This window comes from Lagopus muta, chromosome 31 (assembly GCF_023343835.1).
Source record: "Lagopus muta isolate bLagMut1 chromosome 31, bLagMut1 primary, whole genome shotgun sequence".
Taxonomy (NCBI): domain Eukaryota; kingdom Metazoa; phylum Chordata; class Aves; order Galliformes; family Phasianidae; genus Lagopus; species Lagopus muta.
In genome coordinates, this window is record NC_064463.1 from 444,569 (window position 1) to 458,741 (window position 14,173).

The 14,173-nt window shown below is 51.1% G+C and overlaps 5 protein-coding genes and 1 pseudogene across 12 annotated transcripts in view; 3 read left to right on the forward strand and 3 right to left on the reverse strand.

The window, feature by feature from the left end:
- LOC125686097 (zinc finger protein 345-like) overlaps positions 1–8,523 on the reverse strand; it is a 56,041-nt gene extending 47,518 nt beyond the window's left edge. Inside the window, 2 exon segments of the mRNA XM_048929745.1 lie at positions 6,630–6,710; positions 8,149–8,523. Of these exon segments, the coding sequence (XP_048785702.1) occupies positions 6,630–6,710; positions 8,149–8,416 (349 nt within the window). The 5' untranslated portion in view covers positions 8,417–8,523.
- The window catches only part of LOC125686094 (zinc finger protein 501-like), a 474,399-nt gene that overhangs the window by 244,196 nt on the left and 216,030 nt on the right, over positions 1–14,173 (forward strand). The gene's annotated exons all lie outside the window — the stretch shown is intronic.
- Positions 1–14,173, forward strand: part of LOC125686103 (zinc finger protein 239-like) — a 208,912-nt gene that overhangs the window by 189,269 nt on the left and 5,470 nt on the right. The window lies entirely within an intron of this gene.
- The window catches only part of LOC125686096 (zinc finger protein 383-like), a 119,350-nt pseudogene that overhangs the window by 92,238 nt on the left and 12,939 nt on the right, over positions 1–14,173 (reverse strand).
- The window catches only part of LOC125686095 (zinc finger protein 501-like), a 239,099-nt gene continuing 225,362 nt past the window's right edge, over positions 437–14,173 (reverse strand). For 2 of the 6 annotated variants that reach the window (XM_048929743.1, XM_048929741.1), the window contains exon 4: positions 438–5,514. In XM_048929743.1, the coding sequence (XP_048785700.1) occupies positions 4,421–5,514 (1,094 nt within the window). In that variant the 3' untranslated portion in view covers positions 438–4,420. Of the gene's footprint in view, positions 5,518–5,620; positions 5,732–14,173 lie in introns of all 6 variants that reach the window. The other 4 variants (XM_048929740.1, XM_048929738.1, XM_048929742.1 and 1 more) reach the window with 3 other exon arrangements.
- The window catches only part of LOC125686098 (zinc finger protein 485-like), a 322,586-nt gene continuing 320,797 nt past the window's right edge, over positions 12,385–14,173 (forward strand). The window contains exons 1-2 of the mRNA XM_048929746.1: positions 12,385–12,630; positions 13,922–14,002. Coding sequence (XP_048785703.1) covers positions 12,481–12,630; positions 13,922–14,002 — 231 coding nt within the window. The 5' untranslated portion in view covers positions 12,385–12,480. The remainder of the gene's footprint in view (positions 12,631–13,921; positions 14,003–14,173) is intronic.

Consider the following 14,173-nt stretch of genomic DNA (forward strand, 5'->3'; position numbering starts at 1 on the left):
GCAATCCCAAATAAAGTGTTCGAAAAGCTGGAATAAAGTGTTAGTAAACCTGGAGTAAAATAAAATGTTAGTAAACCTCTGCTGCAGGACATCTCGGACACACCTTCCCAAGGTCCAAATAAAAACCTTCAAGCTCTAAAGGGATCACTTGCAAGGCAAGCACACACGACAGAGCACACTGATATCTCTGTGGGGATGAGCTGCTTGTGCACCGTGTGGGTTTGCACTGCCTTCTGCTCCTGCCACCTCCTGAAACATGGGATGGTACATTCAGGAAGAACAAGCTCAGCTTTTTGTAGCTTTACTGGAGACAAACAAGGCTTGGTGTCACACAGCTGCTCTGACCAGCTGATCAAAGCATTCCACAAGAGCAGTAGAACTAATGTGCAACACGGTTAGGAAGGATGACAGGATTGTGTGAAAGAAATGCCTTCTCCAGAAGCAATCACTGTTCTGGAGGAGGCACCAAAAGCAAATCCTGATTGCACCTTTCCCTCTCCTCATTACACATGCTAACATTTATTTTATGAACAAAAAACATAAATACAATGAAGAAAGCTTCAGTAAAACTCAGCTGCTTTATTCTCCCCCTCCCCTTTCCACTAGAGATGATTCTCAGAAAACCTCCAGAGGCACGTTACTGCTCTCCTGACCCTTCCCTCAGGTTTATCAGTGCACTCACAAATTACTGAGAGCAATACATGCACACAGACACACAGAACATCCCTGCACCGCCGCTTCTCCTTAGGAAACGGCATCCAAAAGCTGCTAGCAGGAAGAGCAGAAGAGGAAAGCGGGCATGGTGAGAGAACTGCTTTGGGTAGCAAGGAGAGGCCATCTGAAGCTCCTGGGTGTCATGGTTAATCAGTTGAGACATTTGCTGCTGCGTTTCATTCAGTTGGTCCGTCACTTTTGAGATAGCGGATACAGCAGCATGAATGGGGGATAGCAACTGTTGATAGTTTTGAAGCATAACAATTAATTCATAAACTAAGGGCGTTCTCTGTTGTTCCTGGTATCTGTCACACACTAACATTAGTGTAGCGGCATATTTGTCCGGTGCTGTTGTCACGAGTTTCTGCCATATCTCAGGTGTCGTCCTCACCTTTTCAGGGTCGCGGTTTTGGTGTGGGTGGTTAGGAACAAAGTCAGGGTCATACAACATTTCCACCACGCCTATTTCCCTCAAATACTGGATACCCTTTTTAACCGTATCCCATTTTCTCATTGCAATCTTCAAGCCATTTTTGAAGGGATACTTTTCCTTCACGGCTGTTAACACTTGTTCCCAGAGGGAGGCAGCCTCATCCGAACATCGACTAATTCCTCTATCAATAGCTGGATCTCTGGCAATGGCACCTAGTTGGCGAGCTTCATTACCATCCAGAGACAAGCTATGGGCCCCACTGTCCCAACAGCAAACCAACCAGGAAACAAGACTTTCATTCGGGCGCCGTGTAAACTCCTTTCTTGAACCTTGGATTTCAGTCATCTTTAGAGGCCGGTGAGAAGTAATAGAGATTTCCTCTTCATCACTCTCTTCTGCACGTCTTTTAGTTTTCCCTTTTGCCTTTCGCGATGGTGGTGGTTCTGAGGAGGGCCCCTCGCCTGGATCTTCCTCCTCCTCCTCCTCCTCTTCTCTTTTTCGTTCAAGACGCGAAGACACTCGTTTCCATTTCTTGCCCTCCACAGGAGCAACTGGTATTGTTACTGGTGTCTCCTGTGATTGATTAGATTTGACTTGGGGATTTTCCCCTTTGGCTTGAACCTCAGCTCAGAAACTCTCTCTCTCCAGAATGGTATTATATAGGGCACGGTAAGCACAAGCCAAACCCCAAATCAGTTGTACCTCCTTAGATTTATGTAAGCCGCATAGTCCCTGACTCAAATACTGGCTTAGTTTCTCAGGATCCCACAGGTGTTCAAGAGTAAAATCCCATGACACTGCGGGTCCCCATGCTTCTAAGACCTTTCCTAAACCTCTCCATATTCCCTGCCAGTCATCATTCTCTAGTTTTGGAGGAGACTCCTTATTACGAATGCGTTGGAGTACATTCAGGAAAATTAACAACATGCACACCAACATGAGTATTGATGACACACTCACCAACATGAGTATTAATTCAAGATTTGAAAAACATTTGATAAACCGAGAAGAAAACCCAGAGACTGGTCTGAACATCATGTTGTTTGTGAAATTAGCTATTCCATTTGGGATGTAGCTGTTTGTGAAATTAGCCATTCCTTCTGGGATGTAGTTGTTTGTGAAATTAGCCATTCCTTCTGGGATGTAAATGTCAAAATTCAAATCATACCACATTGCAAGTAGGTAAAACATAGGTGTCTCCATCAGTGCCCTTAGGTAATTATATACGGATAGAATTCCAAAACACGTAAAGTGTGAGATGGATTATTGGCCAGTAGGTTGTGAGTAACACCATTGCTTTAAATCCTTTACCCAGCACCCCCACAATAACAAGTGGGTTCATCACTGGTGCTTGCTAAAAAGGGGTTAATGAACTGAGGCTAACAAGAGGAGGGGAAAAAAAGGAAAAAAAAAAAAAAAGGCACTACCCAGACTAAGTAGTGCTCAAAGTTTACAAATATCCCAGAACACTGGCAGTACGCCTAATCTTTCAAGGTCAGGTTTTTCAGCACAGAAACTTGAACTACTGATAATGCTCCCTAACGAAGCTCTCTAAGAGCAGAGAGAAAATGAGATTCGTTCTAAAAGCTAAAAAGCAGTTTGCCCCACGTTGGGCGCCAAAAAATCTGTCACGGAGTTGACCAGATCAATCTATGTCTGTGACAGGGGCGACAGGCCTCTGCCCTCCCCCCCACCCCAGTCCCACAAAAATGGGAAGGAAGGAAGGGAGGAAAAGAGCAGCAGCAACAATCTATGGAGGAAAACTTATTTTACTATAATATTGGAATACAAAATAACACAATAGATACAATTTAATTGAAATTGAGATTAATAAATCAGACAAGATGAGAGAGAGAGAGTTCCCGGGACCGAGGCAAACCTGAAAAGCTTGGAACGGCTAGGAAAGCACCCTCCAGCACCCACTGCCAGGCAGCAAGAGAGCGCCCCCCCCCCACCCAGAAGGGCCAGATCCCGTGACTTCTGTAATGTACAGGGATAGGTACCTGGGATTGGGCATTAACACTTTAATACCCCATACACTACATGATGTTTTGATGTGGAATACAGAAACCCAAAATAAAAACAAACAAACAAACAAAAAACATAGAACCATGACACTGGGTTAAGTCCCTTCTGCAGAGGGTGCCAGTGGTGCCATCTCCTTTGCAAAATCATCCTGTGTGGGGAGAAGAATTGGGGTCTCCCTCATCCTTGGGCTTAACAGCATCCTCGTTGTCTCTCCGCTGGGGGTTTTCCCATGGGAAAGGAGTTGCCAGCCCAGAGAGAAACTTCCTGCACCAGGGACACTTGCAGGGCCACTTTATCACATGGACTGGACAATGTTTAAAAGGATTGAGCTCTGGATGAAGCTCTTCCTGCAGTGCAGGCATTTCTAGGGTCTCTGCACTGAGTGGATCCCCTGGCAAAAGCTCTGCCCACACATGGGACATTTGTAGCACTTCTTCCACAAGTGCCATCTCCTGTGAGTGAGGAGCTCTGCACTCTGCACAAAGCCCTTCTCACACTCGAGGCATTTCTAAGGCTTCCTGCCACGTGAACTCACTGGTGCAGGCATGGATTGGACTTCACCCAATTTTTGCAGACACTCTGGCACCTCAGCAGGTTCGAGATGTGCCCAAAGCTCTTCTTGCAGGCTGCACTGTTGTAAGTGGATCCACTGGTGTGTGATGAGCTCCCAGTTCTGGACAGACATCTTCCTGCAGTCAAGGCACTCACTGGGACTCTCCTCTTGGGTTGGTTCTTTGACATCTTATGAGGGTTGAGCTCCAGATGAAGCTCTTCCCACACAACCTGCAGACAGGATTTCTTCCTTCCTGGTGACATATCAGCCCAGCTGACATATTTGGGTCCTCACCTGCTGCCCCACAGCACAGGAGTTTCTGCAGGGGAGGTAAGAGGTGACTCTCCTTGCACACAGCCCTGGCAGAAACGGGCCACCTGGCAGAGGGTTTCCAGTGGCTGTGACACATCCCACTCTGCAACTGCAGCTGAAGGACAGCAATATGCATAATTCTCAAGCTAAGAAGGAGAAAAAGGATTTACAGCAGTGCACTTCCTATACTCAGGGGATTTGTAAAGTTAATCACCACACAGCCTCAGCTGGTGACCAGGCTGGGACTAAGGCTGAAGTTCTTCGCGCATTCGGGGCACTGCAGGCTTGTGTGTATCTTGTGTGGCTGTGCTGGTAGGTAACAACTACCAGCAACTACAACTGGAACTGCTTTAGAAAGTTCCCAGAGTCTTGAGATGCTTCTACAGCCTGTGTGTGCTGTGGATGTGCTTGTGGGTGTTAAGACCAGCTCTGTGTTTAAAGCTCTTTTCACACTCTGGACACTGAAAAGGTCTCTCTCCTGTGTGGATGCCCCTGTGGCGCTTCAAGTCAGAATTGATTTTGAAGCTCTTTGCACACTCTGGACACTTGTAGGGTCTCTCTCCTGTGTGGATGCGCCGGTGGCACTTCAAATGAGAACTGCTTTTGAAGCTTTGCCCACACTCAGGACACTGAAAAGGTCTCTCTCCTGTGTGGATGCAACTGTGGCGCTTCAAATCAGAACTGATTGTGAAGCTCTTTGCACACTCTGGACACTGAAATGGTCTCTCTCCTGTGTGGATGCGCCGGTGGCACTTCAAATGAGAACTGCTTTTGAAGCTTTTCCCACACTCAGGACACTGAAAGGGTCTCTCTCCTGTGTGGATGAGCTGGTGGTACATGAGGTGGTATCGGCTTTTTACGGTCTTCCCACACTCATAGCAATTGTAGGGTCTCTCTCCGGTGTGGATGCGCTGGTGGCGCTTCAAATCAGAACTGTTTTTGAAGCTTTTCCCACACTCAGGACACTGAAAGGGTCTCTCTCCTCTGTGGAAGCTCTGGTGGTACATGAGGTGGGAACGGCTCTTGAAGCTCTTCCCACACTCAGAGCACCTGTAGGGTCTCTCTCCTGTATGGACACGCTGGTGGACAATGAGGAGGGATCTCCATTTGAAGCTCTTCCCACAATCACAGCACTTGTTTGGGGTCATTGATGAGTGTATGCACTGGTGGTTAACGATGCTGGAATCTTTTTCAAAGCTATTTCCACACTCAGTGCAGGAATTCTGCTTTTTCTGCTGGCTCACATTCTTGCTCCTAGGTTCTTCAGGCTCTCTTTGACCTATGCGGAAATCCAATGGGCTCCTTCCTGCCTTTCCCAGACACTTTCCTAGTGGCTTCACGATGTGCTCACCCTGACCTTGCTCCAGGCCTCCTTGGACATCCCTTCTCATTTCTTCCACACAGACACCACCCCACCGCCTTTCGGCCACACCACTTTCCTCCAGGTCCTCCAGTACATCTGTAATCCCAGTTCCTGCTGGATGACAGGAAATCCAGAAATAGCACACAGTGCCCAAAATAAAATGCAGACAGAGATGGCTCTTCCAGACCCAACCTCCTCCTTCCCTCCACCACCTCACCTGGGCTGAGGTCTCCTGGCACGGCCTCAGGGCTACGCACATCTGGGATCCAGGGCTCTTCCCCTCCTTCAAGCAGGGAGATCAGCACCGGTTTGGTAGCTGGAAGTGGAGCTTCAATGAGACAAACAGGGGAGATTCCATCATTCTGGCACAGTGCCTGTTCAACAGCTCCACTCTGTGTCCCTCCCCAGGGAGAAATCACAGTTGGGTCCTGAGTGACACTGGGCCCAAAGCTTCCTTTGGAGCCAAGAGTCCTTTTACAACTCTGAAAACTCCAAAGGGATATTTTCTTTCAAAATTAACTTGAGAACAGACTGTTTATTTTTTGACAAATATTGATGACCAAGGCATCACAATGTCTATGGCAACTGAATGCAAAATCCTAAATTGTAAAGGAGTAAGCAGGGAGTCATCTGTTAGCTGGAGCTGGTGGCACGATGTAAAGCACCAATAGAATGGCTGGTTATCTCCCTCCTGATTAACGCCTGTTTGCCAGCACTGACTCTGGGGCGTTTATGAGTCTGCTGTGCATTCTAATCCCACCTGAAATTCACGCTTCTCAGCATTTCCTTTGTTGCTGTTGTAGTTATCAATATGTGACTGCATGGTGATCATTCAAGGCTCGGCCTGCAGAGGCTCATTCTGCACAGCCAAAGGTGCCCTAACGAGGAGGAAAGGCAGCAAAGCCCTCACCCAGCGAGGCCACGCACTGGTACGTCTCCAGCATCACATCCTGGTACAGCGCTCGCTGCGCAGGGTCCAGCAGTGCCCACTCCTCCCTGCTGAAATACACGGCCACCTCCGCAAAGCTCACGGGCTCCTGCAAGCAAAGAGGCTCCTTGCTGGGAACAGCCAAGGCCCAGGGAAGCAGCTCACACAGGACACAAACTCCCGTCCCAGATGCTTCTCTGGCCCCAGCACACACACGCTGGCTGAGGCCACCTCCCTCTCCCCTGCATTCACATCCCTCGCCCCTCGGCCTCTCCTGCCTGCTTCCCCCAGCCCCTACCTGAGATGGATGTGCTGTGGCCATCTGCTGCTCTCCTGCAGCTGAGATGATCACGTCTGGAAGGCAGAGTTGAACTGGAGCCTGCAGGGACAAGAGAAATGGCAGGGGAGCTGTGAGGGAAACGCAGCAGTCCCTGTCCCAGCCCAGCCCTCCACAGCCCATCTGCAGGGCACTGCCTGGGGGATGGCACAGCAGGCCTTGCACAGGAACACAAGCAGCAACAGCATTGGTAACGCTCTGCCTACAGCTGATGACAAATCACAAAGCTGACTCAGACTGGGTGGCACAAAGAACTGACACCCGGTTCAACAGCTGAGGGTACATGGACTGTGTGCCTAAAGACAATGCATAGCAAGGAGGCAGTCATCTTACCCCTCAACAGGGAGCAGCCCAAGTGTCCCTTGAGCTCTCCTGCACAGCAAAGGGCTGCACGACAGGATCTCCCCACAATCAGGGATGGCTCTCAAGGCCACACCTGTACAGAGATCCCACTCAGCTTCATGTCAAGACACCTTGGTGACACAGCTCTTCTGTAAGAGACTCATGGTTGGTTTGGAGCTTTGTGAGCTTCTCTAAGGTGCTTTGTTAGAGTGATTATCTGAAGGTAATCACAGCATCAGAGAATAGCCTGGGTTGAAAAGGACCACATTGACCATCCAGTTTCAAGCCCTTGCTGTGTGCTGGGTCACCATTCACCAGACCAGCTTGCCTGATCGAAAGCCAAGGGAGGAGTTTGCACATTCCCAGATGAGCCATCAGCCCAGCGCTAAGCACACAAAAGGTAACGCTGCAAGGGCCGCTAGAGGCAGATGTTGCCTGCTGGGTCCCCAAAGGGAAACTGCGGGCTGCCCGGGAAGGGGGAGGGGAGTGGAAATACCCCCCTTGAAGGCTTCGCATTCAGACACTCAAAAGGAGGCATCGGGGAGCTGAAAGCTTCCATCAATCCTTGCGTGCAGAGCTGCAGAGCGAGGTCATCTCGCGTCTCCCGTGGCCCACAGGGAGAAGCGCAGTCCCAGCTGGGCTGTGTTACAGAGAGCCAATGGGGCAGCAGAGCACGCTGAGCTCCTCTGCTCACTTCCTCGCTGTCCCAGCTCCAACCCCTTCCTGCGCCCCTCGGAGCCCAAGCCCGGCAGCAACACGTCTGGGAACCGCCGCTCCGGTCCCCTCGTGGTGCTGCTCGCAAGGGGAAGAAGAACTTCCTGCAGCTCGCAGACAGTCCCACACAGCGTGAGGGATGGGTACAAAAAAGCACACAGATCAACGAGAGTAAGGGATACAAGCAACCAAACAACAACTACTAAGGAAGAAAATCTAATTAGCATTAATACCGCTTGACGATAAGAAGTCTGTCCCCTAATTTAAAAAGAACCCGATTCTTTCTTGACCTCCCAAAGCTGCAGGTCATCTACTAGTCCTCAAGAAGTGCTGCAGCCCTCCCCAGTCCCTGCTTCGAAATGGGGTTCAATATGAAGAGAAAAATGCCTGCAGCTGCTCTGCACGAGCCGCGAAGGGCTCCTACCTTGGGTGCGGAGCAGGCTGCTCCCGCCTCTGGTGCGGGCAACCGGGCTCCTGGGAGTCGCGGAGAGCAGAGGATGCCGAGTGCCCTCAGCCCGGAGCTGGCCGCAGCACGGCCTCGCTGCTCCTCCTGCCACCGCGGTGCTGCCCGGACGGCTTCCAGCCAGGCTCTGGCCGCTTCGGCACAGCCTCAGGTGCAGGCAGCAATTCCCACAGCGAGCACGCCCCGAGCCGGCTGCCGGGCTTTGGGCAGTTTCACAGCTCGTTCTCATGGCACATCTGCACTCGGGGGAGGCAGGGAGGGCGGGGAAGGAGCGGTGAGGGCTGTTTTGTTATGATAATGAAGCATCGTTTTGCTTCCTCTGCTGAGCTGAGGTGCTCACTTCCTCGCTCTACCAGCTCCAACCCCTTCCTGTGCGCCTTGGAACCCAAGCCGGGTCACACATCCCCACACTGCTCTCCTGCCGTTCCTTTAACTCCTCTCACCCGTGAGCAGCTCCCAGCAAGAGGCAATCTCCGGCTGCCCTGCTCTCGAGGGCAGCATCTCCCTGCAGCTGGGTCACTTCCTCACTGAGCGCTGCCCATGGCCCTGATGTCACATTTCCACTCACTGAACAAGTGAGTGCTATTTCGAACAACTTCCTATCCTGCTTTCTCAATTTGGTCTTCCCTGCAAGGCATGAGTATGGTTAAGCTCTCTGCTGTACGAGGGCCAGCTCTGCTGTTTGCTGCTGTGGATCTACAGACTTTAAGGCCACCCAGAAGGAACCGCCCTCGGGGTAACCAGGAGTTTGTGTCAGGAAAGGCTGCTTCCTGTCCTATTGCATTTTCTGTGGGGCAGATGTGGATTATTAGTTTCACTTGGCAATGTTTAAACTCTACGCATCTTTCTGCAGGGGATGTTTCTCTGGACTTTGCTGTGTTCACAGCATCATCTCTTTCCTTTCTGCTGATAACCCAGCTGTACCGATGACCAAAAGTGTTTCCTCCGCTCACATCATAGCTTACCTGAACGCGATCATTTTGTAATAAAACGGCCGGTATTCCTATGGCAGAGAGGGTCAACACATTCTGCTCTTGAGAACAAAAAAGAAAAACAAAAGCAAACAAACAAGCAAGCTAACAAAGAAGCCCCCCTTAGTCTAGTTTGGGAGTTGGTTCACCAGATTCTGCCAAGTGTTCTCACTTCTGTCCCACTCAAGGCTTTTCATTGGTTCCAAGAAGTTATTATAATATTCTCCACCCCAATTGCTGAGTTATCTTGATTTGCAGCTCCTATTCCTTGCTATAGTGGCACAGCAAGGAACCAGTAAGTGAGCACGAGTGCCTGGAGCAGTGTGAGAGGGATGCATTCCTCACCTCCCCCTTCCCCAGACCCCTGCTAGGAGGGGTGACTCAGCCCCCTGCTCTGACATCCCTCCCTGAAGCCTCTGTTGTGACTTTCATTGCTCTACAGCTCCTTACCCAGTACACAATTCCTAAACAATTCTACAGAAATATGTTCCACATCAATTCCCCCCTTTTCTAAACCATCTAATAAAACTATGGAACCCACAGGGCCTGACTATAAGGGGGTTATTCCACTCTTCACCCTTTTCCAAGAGCTTCTCAGCATCCCTGGGGAAGGAGCTGTTCCATTGAAGCACTAAGCATCCTCCTACATAATATCCTTCTAGTTCTCAGGAAGGGTCTTACATCAAGGCCTGCCTATAGCTCTACACTGAATTTAGGTCCTTTTTCCTCTTGTTCTGATTTTATTTGCACACCTACGCCTACTTCCTGCTCCACCCCATGGGGTCCAATTGGTGGAGGGAGTCCCACACTGAGGGATTTCCATTCTTCCATCTCTTGCCAAGGCTGTAAATATCCTGCAGTCAGGGAGCTTTAGGCTAACCACTGTTCCTTTAGTGATGTTTAAATAGGTATTTTACCATCTGGAACCAAAGTCTGCACCCCTGTGTCCTCTGCTTTGTGAATACTCTCCATCCCCCTCGATTAGGTTATCCAGGTCCTGCATTTTGCTTCCTTTCATCTGTAATTCACCAGGACAAAATACAGACATTCTCGATCTGATTAGCAAAAGACCTTGGGAGATGTGAACAAATTCAGCAGACAGGGACGGAGAAAACAAAAGATTGCGGCTTCCACTTGTTCTAGTAAATCTTGCCCTAGGAAAGGCTTTGGTGAATTTGGCACCTACAAACATTTGTGTATCCCTACCTGTTTACCTGTACTAAGTTGTAAAGGCTTAAGAAAGTATGCCTCCTCACTTGTGCCAGTGGCTTCCCCTATGGTTACAAATTCATCACTTACTGGAGTTAGAGAAGTATTTCACACCCAATAAGTTGCTCCAGTTACTACCAATTCCACACTTGGCTGCAATTCCTTCCTTACCTTCATCTTCTCCACCCTTAACTGTTATTGCATCTGTTACCAAATCCAGTGCCTCTTATTGCACTGCTTTTCTGTTCAACGTGGAAGGAACACTCCTGGGCCTTTCCAGCTCCCCCCCTTCAGCTCCTCCTGAGGAGATCTCTGGGTCCTACAGCCCTGCTCTCAGCTCCTCCCCTGCTAAGGCTTCCCATGCTAACACTGGGATATCCAGTTTCCCAGGTCTCTGCAGATGAAGGCTGGGCACTTCCAGCGTCTCATCTCCTGCCTTGGCACAAACAAGATGAACTGCTAAATGGTCATCACCTTCCAAACACCATTGATTACAATTTTTTATTAAAGTTGTCTTGTTCATGGGGCCCCCAGGCTCCCCAGCAGTATCTGAAGTGGAATTTGCCTGGGAACTTCCTTTCCCCTGCTCCCCCATACTCAATTTCATTGATTCTTTATTGTTCCCCAAAGTCCACACCTTATAGGTAGAATGTTAGTGTGAGCACATGCATATTCCTCTTTAAAGCCCAGTCCACAACACCAACCGAAACGCCACTTTCCTCTATTCCACTGTAATCCCTGGACACTACTACAGGTCAAGCCTCTGATAACAAATACAGGGTTAAACAAACAGCCAATTAGACTCGATTCCCACATTCACACCACTCACACCTGGCATCCAATAGTCAGCATTCACACCACACAGCAGCCGCTTATGAAGTCTCTGCTGCTGGGTAATGGACTCTGCCTACTTCCCCAGGGCACGGGAACACTGAATTCCCTGGGCAAGAGCTATAACCAATGTCCCCAGCAACAACAGCTCTTGTATTGTATGCGGAATTCCACAAGCAATAATTTTATAACAGAAACACTTAACAATCACAAAGGTAATGACAATGAAGAAGTTCGGACATTTACTTGTCCCATGATCCTAGCAGGCCCCTTCCTGGCAGCTAACTGCAAATGCCCCCAGTACATTTTTGTTGAGATGCTTTTTCCAAATTATTTCAAAGCTTACATTCCTGAGCACATTATAGCCTCACTTTCAGGGTGCCTTTCAAGGTTTCACCCGTGAGGTTCTTGTAATTCTCCAGATACCTTCCTAAGTGGGACCCTGCTCCCAAGGGTTGTGCACACTGTTAAAGGAATGGCAGGACAGCAAGGTGGGGTCCTGTGATGACGAGGATGTGCGAATGTCCCCAGCAAAGGAAGCAAAGAAACCCAGCAGAAAGCGACGCATCATTAGCGTAAAAAAAAAGCAGCCTCCATCCTCCCTCCCTGCCTCCATCCCTCCCCGGGTGCAGATGTGCCATGAGAACGAGCTGTGAAACTGCCCAAGGCCTGGCAGCCGGCTCGGGGCGTGCTCGCTGTGGGAATTGCTGCCTGCACCTGAGGCTGTGCCGAAGCGGCCAGAGCCTGGCTGGAAGCCGTCCGGGCAGCACCGCGGTGGCAGGAGGAGCAGCGAGGCCGTGCTGCGGCCAGCTCCGGGCTGAGGGCACTCGGCATCCTCTGCTCTCCGCGACTCCCAGGAGCCCGGTTGCCTGCACCAGAGTCGGGAGCAGCCTGCTCCGCACCCAAGGTAGGAGCCCTTCGCGGCTCGTGCAGAGGAGCGCACGCTTCCTGCCCCCTGCCAGCACTAGCGGGATCCGAGCGGGGAGCGGCACCGGGCGCGGCGGAACCGGCACTGCTGTAGCTCAGGCGGGAGCCCGGTCCCGGCTCCAGCTCCTGCCCAGCACAGCGGGTTTGCTGGGCCAGAAGGGCTGCAACGAGGCGAGCAGCGGTTCCTAGGCGTGTTGCAGCCCGGCGTGGGCTCTGAGGGGCGCAGGAAGGGGTTGGAGCTGGGACAGCGAGGAAGTGAGCAGAGGGGCCGAGCGTGCTCTGCTGCCCCATCGGCTCTCTGTTACACAGCCCAGCTGGGACACCATTTTTCTCTCTGGGCCACAGGAGACACGAGATGACCTTGCTCTGCAGTTCTGCACGCATGGATTGTTTGATGGAAACTTTTCAACTCCCCGACGCCTCCTTTGTGAAGCATCCAAGGCGGGAATTTCCACTCTCCTCCCCCTTCCCGGCAGCCCGCAGTTCCCCTTCGGGGACCCAGCAGGTAACAGCTGCCTCTAGCGGCCCTTGCAGCGTTACCTTTTGTGCGCTTAGCGCTGGGCTGATGGCTCACCTGGGGATGTGCAAACCCCTCTCAAGGCTTTTGTTCAAGCTGTCCCTGCAGCTGCCGATTCCTTTAACGCTCTGCTGCGGACCGTGAGCACGTCCAGCATCTGCACCAGTCCCGGCACTGGGCTGTGTAATAGAGGCTGAAAAGCTGAGGGCCTGTGGGCTGACTGGAGCACACGTTGAGAACGCGCCCGAGCAGCACATCAGTAAAGTGCAGCCCAGGCTGGCTGCCTCGTGCAAAGGGCGCACGGTGCTGAGAACCGTGCCCTGATGTGAGTGCGGTGTGCATGCGGAGCTGAATGGGAAGCGGCATCCCCTGGTGGGAGAGCAATCTTTCTGCAATGAGGGACTTGGGCTTTTTTTATCTTGGAGAACAGAAAGCACCTGCGAGACCTCCTTGTGGCCTTCCAGGACTTGAAGGAAACGTATAAACTGGAGGGGAATGGCTGTTTACCAGCGTGGATAGTGATGGGACATGGGGAATGGTTTTAATTTGAGACAGAGGAGATTATTTTACATATCAGGAAAAAGTATTTCACTCAGAGGGTGATAAGAACAGTTTGCCCATAGAGGATGTGGATGCCCTATGCTTTAGGGTGTTCGAGGCCAGGCTGAATGGGGCTCAGAGCAGACTGGTCTGCTGGATGGTGTCTCTGCACATAGCTGGTTGTTTTCAACCCCGGGTATTCTCTGGTGCTGTAATTACCTTCAGATAATCACTAACAAAACACCTTAGAGAAGCTCAGGAAGCTCCAAACTAACCATGAGTCTCTTACAGAAGATCTGTGTCAGCAAAGTGGCTTGACATGAAGCCGAGTGGGATCTCTGTACAGATGTGGCCTTGAGAGCCATCCCTGATTGTGGGGAGATCTTGTTGTGCAGCCCTTTGCTGTGCAGGAGAGCTCAAGGGGCACTTGGGCTGCTCCCTGTTGAGGGGTAAGATGACTGCCTCCTTGCTATGCATTGTCTTTAGGCACACAGTCCATGTACCCTCAGCTGTTGAACCGGGTGTCAGTTCTTTGTGCCACCCAGTCTGAGTCAGCTTTGTGATTTGTCATCAGCTGTAGGCAGAGCGTTACCAATGCTGTTGCTGCTTGTGTTCCTGTGCAAGGCCTGCTGTGCCATCCCCCAGGCAGTGCCCTGCAGATGGGCTGTGGAGGGCTGGGCTGGGACAGGGACTGCTGCGTTCCCTCACAGCTCCCCTGCCATTTCTCTTGTCCCTGCAGGCTCCAGTTCAACTCTGCCTTCCAGCCGTGATCATTTCAGCTGCAGGAGAGCAGCAGATGGCCACAGCACATGCATCTCAGGTAGGGGCTGGGGGAAGCAGGCAGGAGAGGCCGAGGGGCGAGGGATGTGAATGCAGGGGGAGAGGGAGGTGGCCTCAGCCAGCGTGTGTGTGCTGGGGCCAGAGAAGCGTCTGGGACGGGAGTTTGTGTCCTGTGTGAGCTGCTTCCCTGGGCCTTGGCTGTTCCCAGCAA